This window comes from Oncorhynchus mykiss, chromosome 6, assembly GCF_057628025.1.
Source record: "Oncorhynchus mykiss isolate SJ-2025 chromosome 6, ASM5762802v1, whole genome shotgun sequence".
Classification (NCBI taxonomy): Eukaryota; Metazoa; Chordata; class Actinopteri; order Salmoniformes; family Salmonidae; genus Oncorhynchus; species Oncorhynchus mykiss.
The window spans coordinates 56,578,185-56,603,387 of record NC_143027.1 but is presented as its reverse complement, the minus strand read 5'-3'; the positions used below and the strand labels follow the sequence as shown (position 1 = coordinate 56,603,387).

Here is a 25,203-nt window from a genome sequence, read left to right as displayed (position 1 = left end):
TACCCCACTTTTCTCCCCAATTTTGTGATATCCAATTGGTAGTTAGTCTTGTCTCATTGCTGCAACTCCCGCACGGACTCGGGAGAGGCGAAGGTCAAGAGCCGTGCGTCCTCCGAAACACAACCCAGCCGAGCCGCACTGCTTCTTGACACAATGCCCGCTTAACCCGGAAGCCAGCCGCACCTATGTGTCTGAGGATACACGGTACACTTCTGGCGACCGAGTCAGCGTGCACTGCGCCGGCCCGCCACAGGAGTCGATGGGACAAGGGCATCCCTGCCAGCCAAACCCTCCCCATAACCTGGACGACGCAGAACCAATTGTACGCCGCCTCGTGTGTCTCCCGGTCGCGGCCGGCTGCGACAGAGCCTGGACTTGAACCCAGAATCTCTAGTGGCACAGCTAGCACTTCGATGCTGTGCCTTAGACCAGGGAGAGTACACTTATGCCCTACAGTTTTCTCGGCTTTATTTATATTTATGGATGCTTCGGAGAAGGAGCTTCATTGTGCTATTCTACCGTAGGTGTAGGGATGGATGCATAATTGTGGAATGGCTGGTGACCAAAAGGCTCCTGAACAGCTTCTACTCCCAAGTCTTAAGACTGCTGAACAGTTAATCAAATGGCTACCTGGACAATGTTTCTATTGATCCCCTTTATTATTGCACTGACTCTCTTGCACTGGCTCTATGCACACTCACTAGACTCTACTCACACATACTACACTGACACTCCAAACGCACACTACATACGCTAACACACACATGCGTATTGAAGCCAGACACTCACACATAGACACACTTACCCACTCTTCACATACGCCGCTGCTACTCTGTTTAGGCTCTATCCTGTTTGTCTAGTCACTTTTACCCCTACCTACATATACACACTGTATAACCTCAATTACCTCAACTACCCCGCACCCCTGCACATTGACTCAGTGCTCATACTCCTTGTATATAGCCTCGTTATTGTTATTTTATTGTGTTACTATTTCCTTTTTTATTTAGCAAATATTTGTCTTGCTTTAACCACATTTTTGGGAATAAGTAAATAAGTAAGTAAACATTTCACGGTGAAGTCTTTACCTGCTGTATTCGGCGCATGTTACTAATAAAATTTGATTTGATAACGGTTACATTTTATTAGTGGGTGGATATACAATAATTGGTGTGTAATTGAGGGAATTGTCAAATGAATGTAGAAAGGGAAGCCCCAGTGATTTTTATTTACTGTTACCATGGATGGATGGTCAAAGACTCATATCTGTTTGCCTCTGTTGCTTGGAACAGGAGTCTCAGTTGAAGGCACTGAAGGACACAGTGCACATCTGCTTCTCTGCTGTTCTGCACAACCAGCACACCAGCAGCCACAGGTTCCCCGCCACCCCCACCCACTTGTTCAGATACTCCTCACTCGTCAACAGCTCCAGAGTCACCTTTCAGCAGCCACACGCCAAGGTAATGCACACTCTGACCCCATGCAACTCCCCGCCAGTTAAGAGGAACAGCAATGGGCATAAACTTTGCAGCAGATGATCAATTTAGATTTTCGGGGTGACAATCACAGAGCCAAGTACCGATTTCTCAACCAAATGCCCCTAGTGACACTCCCTGGAGAGGAGACGTTCCGAACATAATTACAACTAAAGACAATAGTCGGGCAAATAGGATTGCAGAAATTGCTCAAAATAATAACATGTCCAAATACAACAGGCATTTGTGTAACTTATGTTACTCTTCACACTCTATTGCCAGGAAAATAAGACCCAATTATTTTTCACTGTAAGGGTGTGCGATCGGGCTCTTGTTTTCAATAAAAAAAAATATAATTAAATGTGACACTTTCTTTTGTTGAATGTCTTTCAAAGTCCTCTTCATACAGCAGTTAACAAAAGGCCAAGGACTTAATCCCCTGAGAGCACACCAAGGGTGACAGCGGTAAGGGAAAAGTTATCTAGTGAAAACAGGATTAGAACTATGGAGGACTAACCTGGGGAACCTCTATATGCAAGTTTTCATTAACAAAAACGGTCACTATGATAGAGTGCACAGTGAAACACCAACTAGCCACAATAACTCAAGGTTGGATATGTTGTGAGGGATTGTATAGATGAGAGCGGTAAGCATTTACTTTGAGGGGCGCTATTAGTAACTAGCGTACAGGATTGACAGCTGATTTGTTATACTGACACCTGGCTGTCACTAAGATTAGTTGGGTAAGTATTGTCACAAGAGATAGGCCTAACATCCTCCACCCACGCAAAAATGGATGATACGAAAAATAAATACAGTATGAATTGTAATGGAGTAGGTTTCTAGATCATTGGTAGCTTATCATTAGTAGCTTTCCACAGTAAATAGAAAAGTGATTTACCTTTATAAAGAATATAAATAAATAAATACTCTGCCCAATCATATGTAGCAAAGATTGTCAGCAGCGTTGCAAAGAGGATGAACCCTTTGAGGGCACTGATTTATTTTTTAAAGAGAAGAAAAAAATAAAAAAAAGATGTGTGTCTTTTTCACATGAAACCCGAAATTGAGCTCAATTCTTCCATCACATTAATCTGTTCGGAACTACACCTCATTCACTTTATTTATACGCTGTGCAAAGTCATGTTGGACCTAATCACAGGTTATATCAGTCAACCACTGCAGTCATATCAAAATCAGAATATCGAAGTCAATCATAGCTGTGTTGTAGTTTCTTATCGGCCCTGATCCTAGTGAGCGATCCTGTTTCTAAGAGGCTTTTCTCCCTGATGCAGTCAGAAGTCATTCTGCCTCTCGGTGTGTTGGGTGTCAAGCTAAGAGCCTTGACATTAGCTATGTGCCACCCAGAGGACTCTACAGCTCTTTCAGAGAACGCTCCAATACCCCTCCACACGGAAGCACCACATAAAACAAGAAATGTAATGGCCACTTTATTTCCAAAGATATAAACTATAGTCAATGTTCACAACGGCAGAAGATGACTCCATTACAGCCGATGTGAGTGAATTGTGCTGGGCCTCATATTCCAAGCAGGGGTTGAGGGTGGGGTGTGAAGGAGGGTGGCGGGTCTGACAAAAGGAAAGACGACAGAGTGAAAACATAAGTAGAGGTGCCAGGGACCTGCTTATGCAAATCAAGATTTTACCTCTCACTTGATTAGCTTCCACGTAGCTCCACTCCATCCTGTGCATCCCCTTTGGCCATCCACTGCTACATCCACGGATACTGTCTGCGGCGTGAATCAAAGATGGTTCTCCTCCCTGTAAAGATGACTAGTCCTCCCCATCTGTTGTCGCTGTCTGTTCAATGTGAAGGGGCCCACGTCTAATATAAATCACTGTCAAAGATGGCCAAAAAATGGGGACCACTGACAACCGTAACACCACCCCACATTTCGCTTGTCGATTTGCCATGCGGTGTTTCCTCCTTTTCTTGTGAGGACAACTCGAATGGACTCGATATGCTAAGGCAAGCCGGGCCTCTTACAAATGTAACCAAATGTATTCCATCAGCCCTTTCATGGCCCAGTCTCCGTTGCATATTTGGTTATCTATTAGGTATTTAATATAAATGAATAGCTACTAAACACATTCTGTTGGACATGCTGATGTTTGTTAGTATGCCCGACTAGCCCAACGAGGGCCATTATTGTCTGTGATCAAAGGGCAATTATTTTGCACAGAAAACAATATAATGTTACATCATTGAAATGAGAAAGGTTTAAAAGCCTACCATTATTTCCTCTACAGCTTCACAAAATATAACGCTTATGCAAGCACTCTGATGCTAACGCCCTCTTGCTGTCTTTGGATTCCAAAGTGGTTAAGATCTGGGATATTTGTGTGTACCAGCTACCCTCTCAGCATTATGTTTGGTATTTGAGTTCCTAAACATAATGGGCCTTAAGCTCCACTAAACAACCATTACTAGATAAGACTCCAGTCTTTGGCTGCAGACACAATCCCCTGCCGGTGAAAGATTCATTAGTGAGAGGTTGCCGGGATCAGCAAGATCAGGGTGGAAGTCTCTTCCTATTTAACAGGCCTAGGGAGGAAGCCAAGTCTTGTGGTGGTGATAGCATGCAATTTTCATCAAAGTAATTGGAGATGATGTGTGGAATGTGGATTCTGTGGAATGCTTGGGGCAGTAATTTACTGCCGGAGGAAAATTCGGGATCTTTATTTGCTGGCTTCCTCTCTGAACATCCCTTTTGACTTGTTGATGGCTTCTCCAGATGAAATCAGTTGCAGGGGTAAACAGAGTTTATTTTTGGTATTTTTTTTTTTTACAGTGTAGAGAAGTATTGCTATGGCCAGAACACATTGGATCTCTAAAAATATGCAACATTCATTTGAATGAGTTTAAATCTCTCTTTTAACGAAGTCCATGAGATGGACAGGAATAATTCATGCAGATTGAAAGGGAAGTGTGCACAGAGTGAAGTATTCAAGAAAACTATGTCAAAAGTTTTGGTTGATTTGGGTAGGATCTCTGCAATTTGCATATTTCTGTCTATTTGAAATGTTATCGTTGTTTTGGTTCATATTTCAGGTCAGATCTCTGTGCTGTGAGACCTGTTCAGAGAACAGAACCATCCGTGCATGAATTTCGAAAGACATAGCATCTCTTGTGTTCCTAGAGTAGCAGGACCGTTGGGTGCAGAAAGCCATTTCATCAGGCCCCCATAGCTTTTTATGAAGTGAACGCATATCTAATTTGGAAAAATCTGTAATTTTCTCTATGGACAGTGGCTGTGGTATAAGCAAAATGAAAATACACCGGGCTGTCCAGTTCAATGAAAAACAAACCGCTATAAATTGCACCTCAGGACCAAATCTCTTGTCATGGTCTATTTCTACAGAGCTGCACTATGTGTCATGGCTTACACAAACCTTACCCATACCTGTCATGTTCCACCTTCCATATTTAGAATTCCTAAACAACTCCTTTTTCTCTCCCGCACTTCTTTCTCGCAGGATATCCCGAAGGTTCAGAGAATCATCATGGCCAGTAAATCGCCTGCGAACATTGGGGTAATGAGGAGAGAAAGTAATCCCGGAGTCAAGGACTGCCAGATGGAAAAGGTGAGCCTTTGGACTAATTAAATTGTAATAGCCTATTTGTGACCCTCAGGCCCCAATCCAGCAGCTTCATCTGTTCATTAAATTCATTTTAATCCTTCAGTCTTTTACGCCAAAACGTCTTTCCGTTTCACAGCGTTACACCGCCACTGCGGCTAATTTCAGATCACAGGATCTGGATCAATCAAAGACTAGCCTGTGACTAATCATATGTTGTAACATTTTGTATATTCAAGAAGTCAGAAATACACTGCCGGCCACTTGCACGTTTCGCTGAGGATACAAACAAACAAACTCAAGCCACTTTTATTAGACGAATGGGATCTCACGCTCTGCATTGTATGTATGGTTATGATGCCTGGACAAGGAAGCCGAATATGACTGCCCAACTCCATTGAATTGGGCGGCGGGGAAGGGACAGTTCCAGGGAGGAAGGTTCTTCTTGACTTGTGGTTATCAATAACCATGACAGAAATGAGGCGGGGGGGACGCAGGGGAGAGACAGTGCACTGTCCAGAGGGATCCTTTCCAGACAGAAAATTACCCTCTATGGAGAAACGTGTCAAAAAGATAGTCCCGTAATGAATCCGTGCCAAAAACAATGTTCGCTCCTGTCGTGTTATTGATGATATCATTTTGGCAGCGCCGTAAGAGGGGAAATCCTGCTGCAAAGAGACGTGTCCCCCAAGGACACCGTCAAGTTCTACGTGTCTTCCACTGCATGATTAGATGAGATGGCGAGAGATTAGAAATGAGTTATGACAGTTGACAACAACTGTTATAATGCGCTATAAGTACACATCAAGGCATGATAAATGCATTCGTAAGGCATCGTGTGCGTGTGTGGGCGCGCGCGCCTCATAGAAAGTGTTACCATGTGTTCTCTTACAATGTGCACATTTAGAAATGGTTTTACTGCAATCCTTAAATCTCCTCTTTATAGGCAGCTTCACCAACCACCCGTAGCACTTTTAATAGTCCTGTATCATACACAATTAATGAGCTTGGGGATTGCAAAATGATGTTGTGAAACAACTATGATCTCTTTTTAGGATCCTTCTAGCCAGTCAAAGTTTGAGTTTAAGAACATGCATTCCAACATAGTTTAACAGCAAAAGATGCCTAGAGCAATAAACATTTTTGCACATCATGTTTATCCAAACAGACAATTAATTCACCAAATGATGTGATGATTTCAGTGAAGCGATAATTGCTTTCCAGAGTGCTCAAAGCTCTGCACACAGGTAATGTCATAAGATGTATTTGTACTAACCTAATCAGCTTCAGTGGACAGTTGTGTTGGCTGGTATAGTCGGTCAGGCTAGTGTTAGAGACATATCAGATATTTGAGAATTGAAAAAAAGACCAGAAGACTAGTTCCTAGAGGTGTGTGTATATATATATATATATATATATATATATATATATATTTATAAAGTGCCTTGCGAAAGTATTCGGCCCCCTTGAACTTTGCGACCTTTTGCCACATTTCAGGCTTCAAACATAAAGATATAAAACTGTATTTTTTTGTGAAGAATCAACAACAAGTGGGACACAATCATGAAGTGGAACGACATTTATTGGATATTTCAAACTTTTTTAACAAATCAAAAACTGAAAAAGTGGGCGTGCAAAATTATTCAGCCCCCTTAAGTTAATACTTTGTAGTGCCACCTTTTGCTGCGATTACAGCTGTAAGTCGCTTGGGGTATGTCTCTATCAGTTTTGCACATCGAGAGACTGAAATTTTTTCCCATTCCTCCTTGCAAAACAGCTCGAGCTCAGTGAGGTTGGATGGAGAGCATTTGTGAACAGCAGTTTTCAGTTCTTTCCACAAATTCTCGACTGGATTCAGGTCTGGACTTTGACTTGGCCATTCTAACACCTGGATATGTTTATTTTTGAACCATTCCATTGTAGATTTTGCTTTATGTTTTGGATCATTGTCTTGTTGGAAGACAAATCTCCGTCCCAGTCTCAGGTCTTTTGCAGACTTCATCAGGTTTTCTTCCAGAATGGTCCTGTATTTGGCTCCATCCATCTACCCATCAATTTTAACCATCTTCCCTGTCCCTGCTGATGAAAAGCAGGCCCAAACCATGATGCTGCCACCACCATGTTTGACAGTGGGGATGGTGTGTTCAGGGTGATGAGCTGTGTTGCTTTTACGCCAAACATAACGTTTTGCATTGTTGCCAAAAAGTTCAATTTTGGTTTCATCTGACCAGAGCACCTTCTTCCACATGTTTGGTGTGTCTCCCAGGTGGCTTGTGGCAAACTTTAAACAACACTTTTTATGGATATCTTTAAGAAATGGCTTTCTTCTTGCCACTCTTCCATAAAGGCCAGATTTGTGCAATATACGACTGATTGTTGTCCTATGGACAGAGTCTCCCACCTCAGATGTAGATCTCTGCAGTTCATCCAGAGTGATCATGGGCCTCTTGGCTGCATCTCTGATCAGTCTTCTCCTTGTATGAGCTGAAAGTTTAGAGGGATGGCCAAGTCTTGGTAGATTTGCAGTGGTCTGATACTCCTTCCATTTCAATATTATCGCTTGCACAGTGCTCCTTGGGATGTTTAAAGCTTGGGAAATCTTTTTGTATCCAAATCCGGCTTTAAACTTCTTCACAACAGTATCTCGGACCTGCCTGGTGTGTTCCTTGTTCTTCATGATGCTCTCTGCACTTTTAACGGACCTCTGAGACTATCACAGTGCAGTTGCATTTATACGGAGACTTGATTACACACAGGTGGATTGTATTTATCATCATTAGTCATTTAGGTCAACATTAGATCATTCAGAGATCCACACTGAACTTCTGGAGAGAGTTTGCTGCACTGAAAGTAAAGGGGCTGAATAATTTTGCACGCCCAATTTTTCAGTTTTTGATTTGTTAAAAAAGTTTGAAATATCCAATAAATGTCGTTCCACTTCATGATTGTGTCCCACTTGTTGTTGATTCTTCACAAAAAAATACAGTTTTATATCTTTATGTTTGAAGCCTGAAATGTGGCAAAAGGTCGCAAAGTTCAAGGGGGCCGGCACTGTATATATATATATATATATATATATATATATATATATATATATATATATATATATATATATATATATATATATATATATATATATGTATATGTGAAATTCAATGTCACATAACCTTCTATCCCCTTGTGTCTTTTCTGGGGATCTCATTTGTGACCGACCACCTGGATTTGGTCCTAAAGTGCATTCGGAAAGTATTAATTTTGTTATGTGACAGCCTTATTCTAAAATGGATTAAAAACAAATCTCTCATCAATCTGCACACAATAACCCATCATGACAAAACAAAAACATGTTATTAAAAGTAATAATCTGAAATATCACATTTACATAAATATTCATACCATTTACTCAGTACTTTGTTGAAGCACCTTTGGCAGTGATTACAGTCTTCTTGGGTAGGACGCTACAAGCTTGGCACAACTGTATTTGGGGAGTTTCTGCCATTCTTCTCTGCAGATCCTCTCAAGCTCTGTCAGGTTGGATGGGGAGCAATGCTGCACAGCTATTTTCAGGTCTCTCCAGAGATGTTAGATTGGGTTCAAGTCTGGGCTCTGGCTGGGCCACTCAAGGACATTCAGAGTCTTGTCCCAAAGCCACTCTTGTGTTGTCTTGGCTGTAAGCTAAGGGTCACTGTCCTGTTGGAATGTCAACCTTCGCCCCAGTCTGAGGTCCTGAGCGCTCTCATCAAGGATCTCTCTGTACTTTCTCCCGTTCATCTTTCTCTCGATTTTGACTGGTCTGCCAGTCCCTGCCACTGATAAACATCCTCACAGCATGATGCTGCCACCACCATGCTTCACCGTAGGGATGGTGCCAGGTTTCCTCCAGACGTGACGCTTGCATTCAGGCCAAAGAGTTCAATCTTGGTTTCATCAGACCAGAGAGTCTTTAGGTGCCTTTTGGCAAACTCCAAGCGGGCTGTCATGTGCCTTTTACTGAGGAGTGGCTTCCGTCTGGCCACTCTAGTATAAAGACCTGATTGGTGGAGTGCTGCAGAGATGGTTGTCCTTCTGGAAGATTCTCCCATCTCCATAAAGGAACTCTCCTTCAGAGTGACCATCGGGTTCTTGGTCACCTCCCTGACCAAGGCCCTTCTCCACCAATTGCTCAGTTTGTCCTGGTGGCCAGCTCTAGAAAGAGTCTTGGTGGTTCCAAACTTCATCCATTTAAGAATGATGGAGGCCACAGTTGATTTTGAGATGGGTCTGTTACTTGAACTCTGAAGCATTTATTTGGGCTGCAATTTCTGAGGCTGGTAACTCTCCTGAACTTATCTTATGCAGCAGAGGTATTCCTTTCCTGTGGCGGCCCTCATGAGAGCCAGTTTCATTATAGCGCTTGATGGTTTTTCCGACTGCACTTGAAGAAACATTTAAAGTTATTGAAATGATCCGGATTGACTAACCTTCATGTCTTAAAAGTAATGATTGGCTCGTTTCCCTTTGCTTATTTGAGCTGTTCTTGCCATAATATGGACTTGTCTGTTAAAAAATAGGGATATCTTCTGTATACCACCCCTAGCTTGTCACAACACACCTGATTGGCTCAAATGCATTAAGAAATAAATTCCACAAACCCTGGAATGAGTAGGTCTGTCCAAACATTTGGCTGGCACTGTATATTTTAAAAAATATATGTTTTCCTTTATTATTTTATCTTAACCTTACCACCCCTCCCCTTTCTTTGTTTTTAATCCCATCCTTCAGCTACCCTCAACCCCTCCCTCTACGGTATCTCTAAAGATGATCCAGTTAGATTTTTATTTGCCATATATTTTGAACTGCGCTGCATCACAAAAGTTCTGAACCGATATACATTTTACGGACACAAGCTTTAGGAATGTTGCCAGTTATCCATCCATAGGATATAGATAGAGCATTTGTCATTTTAGGGAACTATCTCGTTAACAAATGTGTAATGAGCATTAATTAACATATTTGATGATGTGATTAGAAAGAAGGAAGAGTATTATCTTTATGTAATAATAAATGTCTGTACTTTTCTATTGAAATTGAAATAATCTGTACATTCTGAACCCAGATTGACATTTCAGAGTCATAAAGTTGTACTGTATCTGCAAATGCACCCCCCTAAAGCGAGAGCTGCATGTAGCCACGTGCGCACATTTGTGTCACAACCGGATGTGACCAGGAGTCACATAGGGCGGCGCACAATTGACACCGGCGTCGTCTGGGTTAGGGGAGGGTTTGGCCATGGGGGGGGGGGGGCTTTACTTGTCTCATTGCGCTCTAGTGACACCTTGTGGCGGGCCGGGCGCTTGCAGGCTGACTACGTTCGTCAATTGTTTCCTCCGACACGTTGGTGAAGCTGGCTTCCGGGTAAAGCGGGCGGGTGTTATGAAGCACGGTTTGGTGGGTCATGTTTCGGAGGATGCATGACTCGACCTTTGCCTCTCCCGAGCCCGTTGGGGTGTTGCAGCGATGAGACAAGATTGAAATTGGGAAGAGTAAAAAAATAAAAGGGTGCAGTGTTGTATTTTGAGACAGGCTTGAATAAGCTAAGTAGCCAATCGGCAGAGGGTAGCATAATTTGTCTAATTCTCTAGAATAATGATATGAGAATAATAATTAATTTGATTTTGTAAAGTGCATCTATCAACACAACAAAATGTTCAGTCACCTCCTTGTGGATTAACAGGTTAATGTCAAGCCCTGCATGTTTGTTTCAAAAGTCTCATGGAACACCACACATTGGCTGTAGGCTGATCTTTCATAACATAAAATGTTATGTGATGCATTTTCTCCATAGTTATTTATGGTAGGCCACTCTGGTAGGCCTACCTTATGATCAATTTGCCAGAGTAGCCTACTTGGCTGCTGTTAAAACAGTAAATTAAAGCAGGTACAGCGTCAGTGTTCACAGTAAAGTCGCGCCGGAAGTTGCACGGAACTTTCACAAGGTTCAACTTTGCACTCTGCAGACCTGAAATTTGCTCAGTGACAGAAAACATTTGAGGGAACATTGGTCCCAAGTTCTAGAAGGTGCAATTTTGACATTTGGTAGTGCATCAACAGTTTTCCTCTTGTTATGTTTGTCACTGTCAGTGACTGACATAACAATTAGCCCATGTCAACTAACATTTTATAGATTGCTAGGTAAATTAATCTAGCTAGGTATCTAAACCTTGTAGTAATCATGGCCAAATTACTGACTGGGCATGCAAGGCATGCATACTCAGATACGTGTAGCATATTAACATGGCATAAGTCATGGCAAAATGGGTAGAATTGCAGTAAATTTGCTTTAAAACTGTAACATTCTATCTTCATCCCATGGCAAATGTGTAAAACTGCATTAAATTTGCTTAAAACTGCAATGTTTTCTCTCCACCCCTTTGCAAAAGGGATGTAAAAATGTATTTTAAAACAACTAAATATTCTCTCTGGCCCATGTAACAATGCAACATTATCTCTACGCCCCATGGTAAAATGTGAATAATTGCAGGACATAAACATTAAAACTGAATTTTTTTCTCTCCACCACCAAGAGGTAGGCCATTAACATGTTTCTCCTGCAAGGTCAGGAGGCCCCCAACCAAATCTCGCTTATGGCCCCCAAAATGATAGAGGCCTGGCTAAATGTTGCTGAAACATTTGTGCTTGTAAACTGAGTGACTCTTAGGAAATGTACAGTTGAAGTCGTAAGTTTACATACACCTTGGCCAAATACATTTAAACTCCTGACAATTCCTCCTGACAATTCTTGACATTTAATCCTTGTAAAAATTCCCTGTCTTAGGTCAGTTAGGATCACCACTTTATTTTAAGAATGTTTAAATGATTTAACTTGGGTCAAACATTTCAGGTAGCCTTCCACAAGCTTCCCACAATAAGTTGGGTGAATTTTGGCCCATTCGTCCTGACAGAACTAGTGTAACTGAGTCAGGTTTGTAGGCCTCGTTGTTCGCCCACGCTTTTTCAGTTCCACAAATGTTCTATAGGATTGAGATCAGGGCTTTGTTATGGCCACTACAATACCTTGACTTTGTTGTTCTTAAGTCGTTTTGTCCATTTGGAAAACCATTTGCGACCAAGCTTTAACTTCCTGTCTGATGTCTTGAGATGTTGCTTCAATATATCCACGTAATTTTCCTCCCTCATGATGCCATATAAGTGCACCAGTCCCTTCTGCAGCAAAGGACCCCCACAACATGATGCTGCCACCCCTGTGATTCACGGTTGGGATGGTGTTCTTCGGCAAGCCTCCCCCTTTTTCCTCCAAACATAATGATGGTCATTATGGCCAAACAGTTCTATTTTTGTTTCATCAGACCAGAGGACATTTCTCCAAAAAGTACGATCTTTACGGTTTGCAACTGCACATCGGGATAGTCTGGCTTTTTTATGGCGGTTTTGGAGCAGTGGCTTCTTCCTTGTTTCAGGTTATGTCGATATAGGACTCATTTTACTGTGGATACAGATACTTTTGTACCTCTTTCATCCGGTATCTTCACACGGTTCTTTGCAGTTGTTCTGGGATTGATTTGCACTTTTCGCACCAAAGTACGTTCATCTCTAGGAGACAGAACACGTCTCCTTCCTGAGCGGTATGACGGCCGCATGGTCAAATGGTGTTTATACTTGCGTACTATTTTTTGTACTGATGTACGTGGTACCTTCAGGCATTTCGAAATTGCTCCCAAGGATGAACTAGACTTGTGGAGGTCTACAATTTTATTTCTGAGGTCTGAGGGCTGATTTCTTTAGATTTTCTCATTATGTCAAGCAAAGAGGCACTGAGTTTGAAGGTAGGCCTTGAAATACATCCCCAGGCACACCTCCAATTGACTCAAATGATGTCAATTAGCCTATCAGAAGCTTCTAAAGCCATGACATAATTTTCTGGAATTTTCCAAGCTGTTTAAAGGCACAGTCAACTTAGTGTATGTACACTTCTGGAATTGGGATACATTGAATTATAAGTGAAATAATATGTCTGTAAACAATTATTGGAAAATGTTCTTGTGTCATGCACAAAGTAGATGTCCTAAACTGCTTGCCAAAAATATAGTTTGTTAACAAGAAATTTGTGGAGTGGTTGAAAAACAAGTTTTAATGACTCCAACCTAAGTGTATGTAAACTTCCGTCTTCAACTGTAACTGCCACTGAGCTATATGAACTCTGTGATACCTGTCCACGAAAGCAAAGACAATGGGGCAGTCACAACAAAATGAAATACTATTTGCCAGGACCCACACTGGAGGGTAGAAACAGAGATTGAGGTGTATGTCTTTATATTATCTGTGGTAGTTGAGCCAAAGTACAGCACTGTAGGTGTAACAAGTAAAGTAGATCTGTTCAAAGGGAAATGTTGGATTCTACTTTCATCCAACAATGAAAGGATACAAGTTGTGAGAGACCTGGATCCCACCTCTGTATATTGGATATTTGTCTTTGAAATGATCACGCTGGCTCTAATGCTGTCCTTGTATGACTTTGATGCATGAATGCATGGACACGCACAGTGAAAATTGTTTTAATCTATAGCAAAATAGTTATTTTCATCTCATGCATTTTCAATTAGACCAGCTTGTTTGTTCAGGCCTTATGAAGTTAGGATGAAAATGATCTGTTTAGCTAACTGGCACATTTACATAGATGTACACTGACATTTTAATTCATGTGCACTGTCCCAGTCACATAAATAAATACATTGAAGTTTGTGTTTCTTTGTCTCACAACAGATTGGCGGGGATTGCTTCCAAAACCAGACGGAGACAGAATCCTCTCCCGACAGTAAAAAGCTGCTTGAACAGCAGGTTAGCGTTTAAATGTTTATGTACATAACATAATACCCATTCTACAAGGTGCCTCTTGCATTTCTCCCCATGTGAATTTTCTAATTTCTCTTGTGACAATAGCACTGTGTGGGATATTATGGTGAAATTAATACATTGCATGTACATACATATGGTTACAGCAAATGCCACCACAATCTACTGAACCTTGATATTGATTGCATTGCACTCTGCCAAACTAATCCGTAGCATGGCTCGCTCAATCATAAGGAAGCAGTGTCAACCCTGTTTGGATGTGGCAGATGGTATAGCGACACAGATCCCATTGCAATGTAGTGTAACACTGTGTAACTGAGCTGCTGCCATGCATTTTAAGTAAGATTTCTCCATCCCTGTCATGCTTAAATAGGATCTGCTACCATCGATTCTGTAACCGTTTTCAGAGGAAATGGCTATACCTATACCTTACCTACAGTATGATCTCTGTTAAACCACCCACATTCAAACTAGTGTTTATTCTTAACCTCATTCTTAACCTTATGCGTCTTTCCAAGGTCCCTGATAAAAGAGATTATGTTACAATAGAGACTAACCTGGGACGGGAAAAGGTTAAATAGAATGAACGTGACAATATTATTAGGTCACAGGCAAGCTTTGGAAAAGCGAAGGCCCAGTGCTTTCTCCCTCCTGTGGTCATTGTCAGATTGACTAATACAAATGGAGAGGTGCTCACAAAGGGGCTGATCCCTCACTGATAGGGCCATGTGTTAGCCAGCCACCCAGAACATGTGATACTAAACAGCCTGACTGAGGGAGACAAAGGAGACTTAAGTCACCCTAAATTCCACTGCCATGATGGGTAGTCACCATTCAAAAAGACTGAGAATAACAACAATTTAGTATTTTTTTCTTAAATGTATATTTCTTTCAGGGTGTGTTTTGCTTGATAGACTGATTTTAGTTTGTTCGTCACTAAAGCTGACAGGATAAATGTAGCCTAAAGATCTTAATTTGGCTGAGATGGCTGAGATGGCGCTGCAGTGGATAGCTGCCGTCTTATGAGCTCCTGACTAATTCTGCTATTTTATGTGTTTTTTAATGCTGATCTTAAATTTCTTTGCCATAATTTCCTATGACTGAAAACAGCTTCTGGAAACAGAACAGCAGTTACTAACCTGCTCGAATTCAATAAGTCAGCAGCTCTGGATGTTATGTTTACCCCAGACCAGGCCCTGATCATCCAGGTCTTGAAAAGAGGAAGCGGAGGCGAAAGAGAGGTAAGCGAGGTGGCATCATAATTAAACTACCTCGGCGAGCATCTAGACTGCCATGCCCCCTGTTTTGTTGGCCAATGTACAATCACTAGAGACCAAACTGGAAGAGCTCCATTCAAGACTATCCTATGCTATGTTTCTCAGAGTTGTGTCTGAACAAGGACACATCCAGAGGCGGCGCTTCTCATGGCCAGTGATTTTAATGCAGGGAAACTGAAATCCGTCTTACCTAGTTTTTTACCAGCATGTCACCTGTGCAACTAGAGGCAACAAAACTCGAAATCACCTTTACTACACACACAGAAACGCACTAAAGGCCCTCCCTTTGGCAAATCTGACGATAAAGCTATCCTCCTGATTCCTGCTTACCAGCAAAAACTGTAACCGGAAGTACCAGTGGCACGCTCAATACGGAAGTTGTCCGATGAAGAGGATGCTAAGCTACAGGACTGTTTCGCACACACAAACTTTAATATGTTCCTGTCACGTTCTGACATGAGTTTATTTTTATGTCTTTGTGTTAGGCTGGTCAGGGCGTGAGTTGGGGTGGGTAGTCTATGTTCTTTTTTCTATGTTTCTATGTTATATATGTCTTGGCCTGGTATGGTTCTCAATCAGGGACAACTGTCAATCGTTGCCTCTGATTGAGAACCATACTTAGGTACCCTTTTCCCCCACCTGTTTTGTAGGAAGTTAACTTTGTCTTTGTTCAGGGCACATAGCCCAAAGCTTCACGGTTTGGTTTTTGTTCTTCGTTTTGTCGGCTTCATTTTTGAATAAAGAAAAAATTTACGCTTACCATGCTGCACCTTGGTCCAGTCCTTCACCCAGCCGTGACAGAACTTCCCACCACCAACGGACCAAGCAGCATGGTAAGGTGGACTCCTGAACATGGGAGGACGTTTTGGACGGCAAGGGAGTCTACACATGGGAGGAGATCCTGGCGGGAAGGATCACCTTCCATGGGAACAGGTGGAGGCAGCTAGGACAGCAGAGGCAGCCGGAGAAAGGAACCAGCGGTATGTGGGAACACGGCTGGCAAGGAAGCCCGAGAGGCAGCCCCAAAAACATTTTTGGGGAGGCACACGGGGAGTGTGGCAGAGTCAGGAAGCAGACTTGAGCCAACTCCCTGTGCTTACCATGACGAGCATGGGACTGGTCAGGCCCCATGCTATGGGATGATGCGCACGTTACCGAGGCTGAGTATTCACAGGACGGTATGCTCGGTGCCAGCGTCCCGCATTTGCCGGGGAGAAGCTGGCATCCAGCCAGAACGGGTGGGGCCTGCTCTGCGCTCGAGACTGCCACTGCACCTCCATGGCCCATTGTATCCTGTGCCTCCTCCCCGCACTCGCCCTGAGGTGCGTGTCCCCAGCCCGGTGCCACCAGTGCCGGCACCACGCACCAGGCCTACAGTGCGCCTCGGCAGGCCAGAGCCACCCGTCTGTCCTGAGCTGCCAGAGCCGCCCGTCTGTCTGAGCTGCCAGAGCCGCCCGTCTGTCCTGAGCTGCCAGAGCCGCCCGTCTGTCCTGAGCTGCCAGAGCCGCCCGTCTGTCCGGAGCTGCCAGAGCCGCCCGTCTGTCCTGAGCTGACAGAGCCGCCCGTCTGTCAGGAGCTGTAAGAGCCGTCAGTCAAGAGCTACCAGAGCCGCCCGTCAGTCAGGCGCTGCCAGAGCCGCCCGTCAGTCAGGAGCTGCCAGAGCCGCCTGTCAGTCAGGAGCTGCCAGAGCCGCCTGTCTGTCAGGAGCCGCCCTTCACTCCGGCGCTGCCGGAATTGTCCTTCGCTCCGGCACTGCCGGAGTCTCCCGCCTGTCCAGTGCTGCCGGAATCTCCCGTCCATTTGGGGCCCGCTGCAGGGGTCCCCAGTCCGAGGTCGGCAGTGAGGGTCGCCGCGCCGAGGGCGCCACTTAAGTGTGCCAAGACTATGGTGGAGTGGGGTCCTCGTCCTGCACCAGAGCCGCCACCGCGGACAGACGCCCACCCAGACCCTCCCCCATAGGTTTAGGTTTTGGGGGGAGGGGGGGGGGGGGGGGGGGGTACTGTCACGTTCTGACCTTAGTTTATTTTTATGTCTTTGTGTTAGGTTGGTGAGTTGGGGTGGGTAGTCTATGTTCTTTTGTTCTATGTTATATTTCTGTCTTGGCCTGGTATGGTTCTCAGTCAGGGACAGCTGTCTATTGTTGTCTCTGATTGAGAACCATACTTAGGTACCCTTTTCCCCCACCTGTTTTGTGGGAAGTTAACTTTGTCTTTGTTCAGGGCACATAGCCCAAAGCTTCACGGTTTGGTTTTTGTTCTTCGTTTTTTCGGCGTCATTTTTTGAATAAAGAAAAAATATACGCTTACCATGCTGCACCTTGGTCCAGTCCTTCAGCCAGCCGTGACAGTTCCGGGATTCATCCGATAACATTGAGGAATTTACCACATCAGTCACCGGCTTCATTAATAAGTGCATCGACGAATTCGTCCCCACAGTGACCATACGTACATATCCCAACCAAAAGCCATGGATTACAGGCAACATCCTCACTGAGCTAAAGGCTAGAGCTGCCACTTTCAAGGAGCGGGACACTAATCAGGACGCTTATAAGAAATCCTGCTACAATCACTGACGAGCCATCAAACAGGCAAATTGTCAATAAAAGACTAAGATCTAATTCCACTACGCCGGATCTGATGCTCATCGGATGTGGCAGGGCTTGCAAACTACCACAGATTACAAAAAGAAACCCAGCCATGAGCTGCCCAGTGACTTGAGCATACCAGATGAGCAAAATGCCTTCTATGCTCGCTTTGAGGTAAGCAACACTGAACCATGCATGAGAGCAACAGCAGTTCCAGATGACTCTCTGATCTCGCTCACCGTAGCCAATGTGTGTTAAACAGGTTAACAATCACCAAGGCTGCGGGACCAGACAGATTACCAGGACACGTACTCTGAGCATACACTGACCAGCTGGCAGGTGTCTTCACTGACATTTTCAACATCTCCCTGACCAGTTCTGTAATACCTACAGTACATGTTTCAAGCAGAACACCATAGTCCAGGTGCCCAAGAATGCCAAGGTAACCCGTAGCACTCACATATGTAGTCATGAAATGCTTTGAAAGGCTGGTCATAGCTCACGTCAACACCATCATCCCACTCCAATTCGCATACCGCCCCAACAGATCCGCAGATGACGCAATCTTTATTGCACTCCACACTGCCCTCTCCAACCTTAACAAGAGGAACATTTATGTGAGAATGCTGTTCATTGACTACAGCACAGCGTTCAACACCATAGTGCCCTCTAAGCTCATCACTAAGCTCAGGACCCTGGGACTGAATACTGACGGGCCACACCTCAGGTGTAGTGTAGGCAACAACACATCCGCCACGCTGATCCTTAACATGGGGGCCCATCAGGGGTGCTGATGGCATGACGTTGGTAGGCCTGATCATCAACAACGATGAGACCGCCTATAGAGAGGAGGTCAGAGGCCTGGCAGTGTGGTCAGCAAGACAAAGTAACTGATCGTGGAGTACAGGAAATGGAGGTCCAAGCACGCCCCCCCCCCCCCCCCCGCCCCCCCATCTACATCAGCAAGGATGTAGTGGAGTGGGTTTAGAGCTTCAAGTTCCTCGGTGTCCACATCACTAAGGAATTAACATGGTCCACACACACCAACACAGTCGTAAAGAAGGCATGTAAATGCCTCTTCCCCCACAGGAGGCTGAAAAGATTTGTCATCGGCCTTCAGATCCTCAAAAGGTTCTACAGTGCACCATTAAGAGAATCTTGACTGGCTGTATCACGGATTGGTATGGCAGCTGCTTGGCATCCGACCGCAAGGTGTTATAGAAGGTAGCGCGTACGGCCCAGTACATCACTGGGGCCGAGCTTCCTGCCATCCAGGACCTCTATACCAGGCAGTCAGAGGAAAGCCCTAAAAATTGTCAAAGACTCCAGCCACCCAAGTCAGACTGTTCTCTCTGCTACCGCACAGCAAGCGGTACCGAATCGCCAAGTATGGAACCATCAGGACCCTGAACAGTTTCTACCCCCAAGCCATGAGACTACTAAATAGTCAACCAAATAGCTACACAGACTACCCATATCTACATTGACCCTCTTTGCACTAACTCTTTAGACTCATCACATACAGTACGCTGCTGCTACTGTTTATTATCTATCCTGTTGCCTAGTCATTTTACACCTACCTATATGTACATACATATGTACATCGACTCGGTTCTGGTACCCTGTGTATATAGCTAAATTATCTTTACTCCTTATTTATTCTTTGTGTTACTATTTTTATAGATTTTTCTCTCGCATTGTTGGGAAGGGCCCTTAAGTAAACATTTCACTGTTAGTCTACACCTGTTGTTTACAAAGCATGTGACAAATAGCATTTTATTTGATTTAATTTTAGCCAGTTTGCTACAGCAGGAAAATAATCCTGCAGCAACAGGAAACGTGAATTATTGTGTGGATTAAAAGGAATGGACATTTTTGTAGTGGTTGATGCATGTTTCGTAAGGGAAAATCAAGCCTGAAATTTCAAATAGTAAATTACAAACTTCAGAACCCTTTTTAAACCTCAAATACACTGCAACAGGGTGATCAAATTAAGATCCTACATCTGTACAGGTATCTGTTGATTGTTTTTAATCAGCTTTACTTCAGGCAATGAAAGGCTTGGCCAATGACAGAGAGTGTGATTTTTTATTTTAACCTTTAACTAGTATCTGTTGTTTGTTTGTATTGGCTTTACTTCAGGCAATGAAAGGCTAGGCCGCTGACAGTGTGATATTTAACCTTTTAACCTTTCTTTAACTAGGCAAGTCAATTAAGAATAAATAATTTTTACAATGAGGGCCTAGGAACAGTTGGTTAACTGCCTTGTTCAGGGGCAGAACGACAGATTTTTACCTTGTCAGCTCGGGCATTCGATATAGCAACCTTTCGGTTACTGGCCCAATGCCATGCAGAACTCGGCAAGCCTCAAGGCATCCAGGAATGTGACATTGGTTAACACTAAACAGGTGCTAGCTGACTTTATTTCATTCCAATTCATCATATCATCTTTATAGAGCTTCTGCCTATGCGGTCTGACAAAATCAAAATGTTATTAGTTCCCAAAGTAAATAAGGAATACTTAGATAATGTATTTTCAGGTACAGATACCTCGCAAAGGAACTGCTCTCTATCCCTCTAGATCATGCATTCTTCTCTCTGTCTCCGTGCCCACAGAGACCGGGCAAGTAGGAGCGCAATAGATTATGGTCATTGTAGTTAATTACCACATTTTCTACGCTAAAACTATGTTGAATATAGGCCTGTTGGAAACTACAACCCCCTACTACATTGCACACTTTGGGCTTGATCTAATTAATCTCTAGAGAAACTGCGCATTCAGCTCAGAAATAAAACATAATGAAATGGAATTCAAATAATTGAACTGATGTTGGTCAATTAGTTTTTTTTTTTTAAATACGTTTTGGTTAATGCTCAGCTCTAGTCATTATATCAATATTTGCGAATTAAAGAGTTTCCAACACCATTTCTCACATAATTAATTGAACCGACGCAAAAAGATCCCACCATGTCAAACTAACAAATTATTGGTCGGCATTTATAAAATTGTATCCTGTTTCTATCACAGCTGTCATGATTTTTTTTATATGGTTTGACTTTACTTGCATAAAAACTGTGGATGGAAACGTAGTTATAAATCACACAATAATTTACTTACAGCAGCTTTTCATCTTCAAGTTAAAAAAATAAATAAATTGATTGCAGCATTTGTTAAGTAATACTGCTGTATTGTTAGTACTGCTGTCATTAAACCTGTATTGTTTCTGCACAGTAGCCCGTTGTTTCACTGTTACTCTGCCACTGTTGTTAATAAGCTATACATTCTTGTCTTTTGTATTGTCAACAGCAAAGGACCGCAGCGCAGATTGGAAAATCTAATGCAAAGCCTTCCGATGACAGGGAGGATGTAGAGGGAGGCAGCAAAAACACAAAACTACACAAAAACAACTGAATGGATGGGATATCAATGGAGATGCATAAAATCTGGAGATCTTTTTCAGAGCACATACTTGTGCGCGCGCACACACGCACACACACACACACACACACACACACACACACACACACACACATATATATACACACACACACACACACACACACACACATATATATATATATATATATATATATATATATATATATATATATACACACACACACACACACACACACACACACACACACACACACAGTTTGCAGACGAGACACAGGAATTGTTGGATGAAAACAAACTTCTCAACCGTGAAATTTTGAACTTTCTCGATTGAAAACCTGCATAATAAAATGGCATGCATTCTAGACTTCTTTTAAAGGTAGCAATGGCACTGGTAACTTGTTTTAAGATTGTTCATAGTTTTTTTTTTCAGAGCGAGGACACTACTTTCTACAGTAAATGTGTGTTATTTCTAAATAAATCCCTTTGCACTGGTAAGGTCATGATATTCTGGTATATAAGTACTCCCATTATCAAAAACTGCTGTAACACCAAACTTACAAATATGGTTTGTCAGTCATTGTAGCAAGGTTAATTTACTCTCTCCTCCATATTTTGAACTATATCGGCTCTCAAGTTGGCTGGCCAACTTCTTTCAACATGTAATATTTCAGAGCTCTTTCTGCCTTTAACATGCTAGAGGTGAAGAGCCAAAGACTCACAATGAGTCGTCTCCCTGAGAATGTGCCATGCACTGAGTAGTTACTCCTAGCTACATTTACTTGTGTTATTTGACCTTTCTGTGTTCTTTCAATAAACTGTGATTTTCAGTAAATGTGTGAAGATTAAATGGATATTTGTGGAGAAAATGAATCGACTGGTCTATTTTTAACCTATAGAAGGAAGAAGAACTATTTACAAAATGTAGACCGTATGTAGACCGTAAGTAAAAATGTATCACACCCTTGTGAGTACAATGTAATTGCAGCGCAGGTAGCCTGAAGTGTAAGGGGAGAATCAAGCAATATATTTCAGTTTGCTAGCCAATCTATTGTGTACAAATTACATGTGTTAATTACATAAAATTCAACTAGCCATCACAGTAGTTACTATATCATGTTTTTTAGGCCAATGGTATTTATAATGTTATGGCATAAGGTCAATGAAATGTAAAATAGGACCTGAAGAAAATACTGCAACTGATATTTTTTTTGTGTTTTGTGTGAGGTTCATACAAACAAAAAACCTTAGCCATTAAAGCAAATACTTACTCTTTTGTTGCTGAACATCAAATAAATGCCATTTATTCAAGTTTTGTTCATTCCAACATTGACAATTGCATACTAATTCAATATGGAAGAAATCTCAAAGGAGGATAGAAAATAATTCTTCCAGACTTTATAAACGAGCAGAGTTAAAAAGAAAAGTCAAGTATTTAATCAGTCTTGGGGTGATTTTTTTTAATTTTTTTAGCAAGGCTATGTTTGGCTGGTTAATATAACCGGAACGTAATGATTCATAAAATTATTGCTTATAATATGCTAATACCGCTACCATTATAGGGCTACCATCATCGCCTTTTTTAGCATATCCATGACCAATGGCATTAGCAACAACATGCGCCAGATACCCTATTTTACTTTCTCAAATTAATACAAACAAGACAGCAAGGAATCTAGAGCTGTTAATCATTAGGGACCCATTTACATATACTTTTGGGGGGCTAATTTTAAAACAAAGTGAACAAATTGTGGGGAGTCTCTTGTTGACATGATACAACAGCAGTCACAGTCTGTTATGAATGTATGTGTGTCACTTTAAAAGAAGGAGAATGATACACAACAGATGTGTTACGAATGTCAAAAGGTGTGTAATTTTAAATGATAGCAAAGCTTAGCTTTTTTCATATTACACACCTTTATAAAGCAAACTATATATTTCAATATCGGTGTCATGAACCACTGTGTAATTTAGGGGTGGGTCCCGAAGACATTTTAAATCGGCTTACTGCTGATGAGGACTGTCAATTGACGATGATGAGGACTGTCAAAGGTAATAAAGAAAATATATGAATCATTCAAATGGCAATGACATTAACAATTATGATACATAAGTACAGTGCCTTGCGAAAGTATTCGGCCCCCTTGAACTTTGCGACCTTTTGCCACATTTCAGGCATCTAACATAAAGATATAAAACTGTATTTTTTTGTGAAGAATCAACAACAAGTGGGACACAATCATGAAGTGGAACGACATTTATTGGATATTTCAAACTTTTTTAACAAATCAAAAACTGAAGAATTGGGCGTGCAAAATTATTCAGCCCCCTTAAGTTAATACTTTGTAGCGCCACCTTTTGCTGCGATTACAGCTGTAAGTCGCTTGGGGTATGTCTCTATCAGTTTTGCACATCGAGAGACTGAAATGTTTTCCCATTCCTCCTTGCAAAACAGCTCGAGCTCAGTGAGGTTGGATGGAGAGCATTTGTGAACAGCAGTTTTCAGTTCTTTCCACAGATTCTCGATTGGATTCAGGTCTGGACTTTGACTTGGCCATTCTAACACCTGGATATGTTTATTTTTGAACCATTCCATTGTAGATTTTGCTTTATGTTTTGGATCATTGTCTTGTTGGAAGACAAATCTCCGTCCCAGTCTCAGGTCTTTTGCAGTCTCCATCAGGTTTTCTTCCAGAATGGTCCTGTATTTGGCCCCATCCATCTTCCCATCAATTTTAACCATCTTCCCTGTCCCTGCTGAATTAAAGCAGGCCCAAACCATGATGCTGCCACCACCATGTTTGACAGTGGGGATGGTGTGTTCTGGGTGATGAGCTGTGTTGCTTTTACGCCAAACATAACGTTTTGCATTTTTGCCAAAAAGTTCAATTTTGGTTTCATCTGACCAGAGCACCTTCTTCCACATGTTTGGTGTGTCTCCCAGGTGGCTTGTGGCAAACTTTAAACAACACTTTTTATGGATATCTTTAAGAAATGGCTTTCTTCTTGCCACTCTTCCATAAAGGCCAGATTTGTGCAATATACGACTGATTGTTGTCCTATGGACAGAGTCTCCCACCTCAGCTGTAGATCTCTGCAGTTCATCCAGAGTGATCATGGGCCTCTTGGCTGCATCTCTGATCAGTCTTCTCCTTGTATGAGCTGAAAGTTTAGAGGGACGGCCAGCTCTTGGTAGATTTGCAGTGGTCTGATACTCCTTCCATTTCAATATTATCGCTTGCACAGTGCTCCTTGGGATGTTTAAAGCTTGGGAAATCTTTTTGTATCCAAATCCGGCTTTAAACTTCTTCACAACAGTATCTCGGACCTGCCTGGTGTGTTCCTTGTTCTTCATGATGCTCTCTGCGCTTTTTACGGACCTCTGAGTCTATCACAGTGCAGGTGCATTTATACGGAGACTTGATTACACACAGGTGGATTGTATTTATCATCATTAGTCATTTAGGTCAACATTGGATCATTCAGAGATCCTCACTGAACTTCTGGAGAGAGTTTGCTGCACTGAAAGTATAGGGGCTGAATAATTTTGCACGCCCAATTTTTCAGTTTTTGATTTGTTAAAAAAGTTTGAAATATCCAATAAATGTCGTTCCACTTCATGATTGTGTCCCACTTGTTGTTGATTCTTCACAAAAAAATACACTTTTATATCTTTATGTTTGATGCCTGAAATGTGGCAAAAGGTCGCAAAGTTCAAGGGGGCCGAATACTTTCGCAAGGCACTGTATGTATGTGTTACAGGCTTTGCTTTTTTTTCTTGATTTTGAGGTTGGTTCTGTTTGGGTGTGGCGCGCGCACTAATTAGAATTATCCTCTTTGGTCAGGATATGGTTCACCTGTCATCTCGTTAGTCAGGTGTTTCATATGTGCTGGCCCAGCTGATATTTAAGACCTGCTGGGCCAGTGCATATATTGGCAAAAGATGTTGGGAGAGCAATCACTTCACGTTGGATCTTCCACTTTAGGTTATTGAACAAAGCCTTTGCTTCTGTGTTTTCTC

At 42.4% G+C, this 25,203-nt stretch overlaps 1 protein-coding gene across 2 annotated transcripts in view; it reads left to right on the top strand.

Moving 5' to 3' along the window:
* The window catches only part of LOC110526185 (leucine zipper protein 2), a 177,908-nt gene extending 155,857 nt beyond the window's left edge, over positions 1-22,051 (top strand). For both annotated transcript variants that reach the window (XM_021606898.3, XM_090238295.1), the window contains 4 exons: positions 1,293-1,460; positions 4,973-5,080; positions 13,835-13,909; positions 21,093-22,051. In XM_021606898.3, the coding sequence (XP_021462573.2) occupies positions 1,293-1,460; positions 4,973-5,080; positions 13,835-13,909; positions 21,093-21,197 (456 nt within the window). In that variant the 3' untranslated portion in view covers positions 21,198-22,051. The remainder of the gene's footprint in view (positions 1-1,292; positions 1,461-4,972; positions 5,081-13,834; positions 13,910-21,092) is intronic.
* The last annotated feature ends 3,152 nt before the right edge of the window (positions 22,052-25,203 follow it).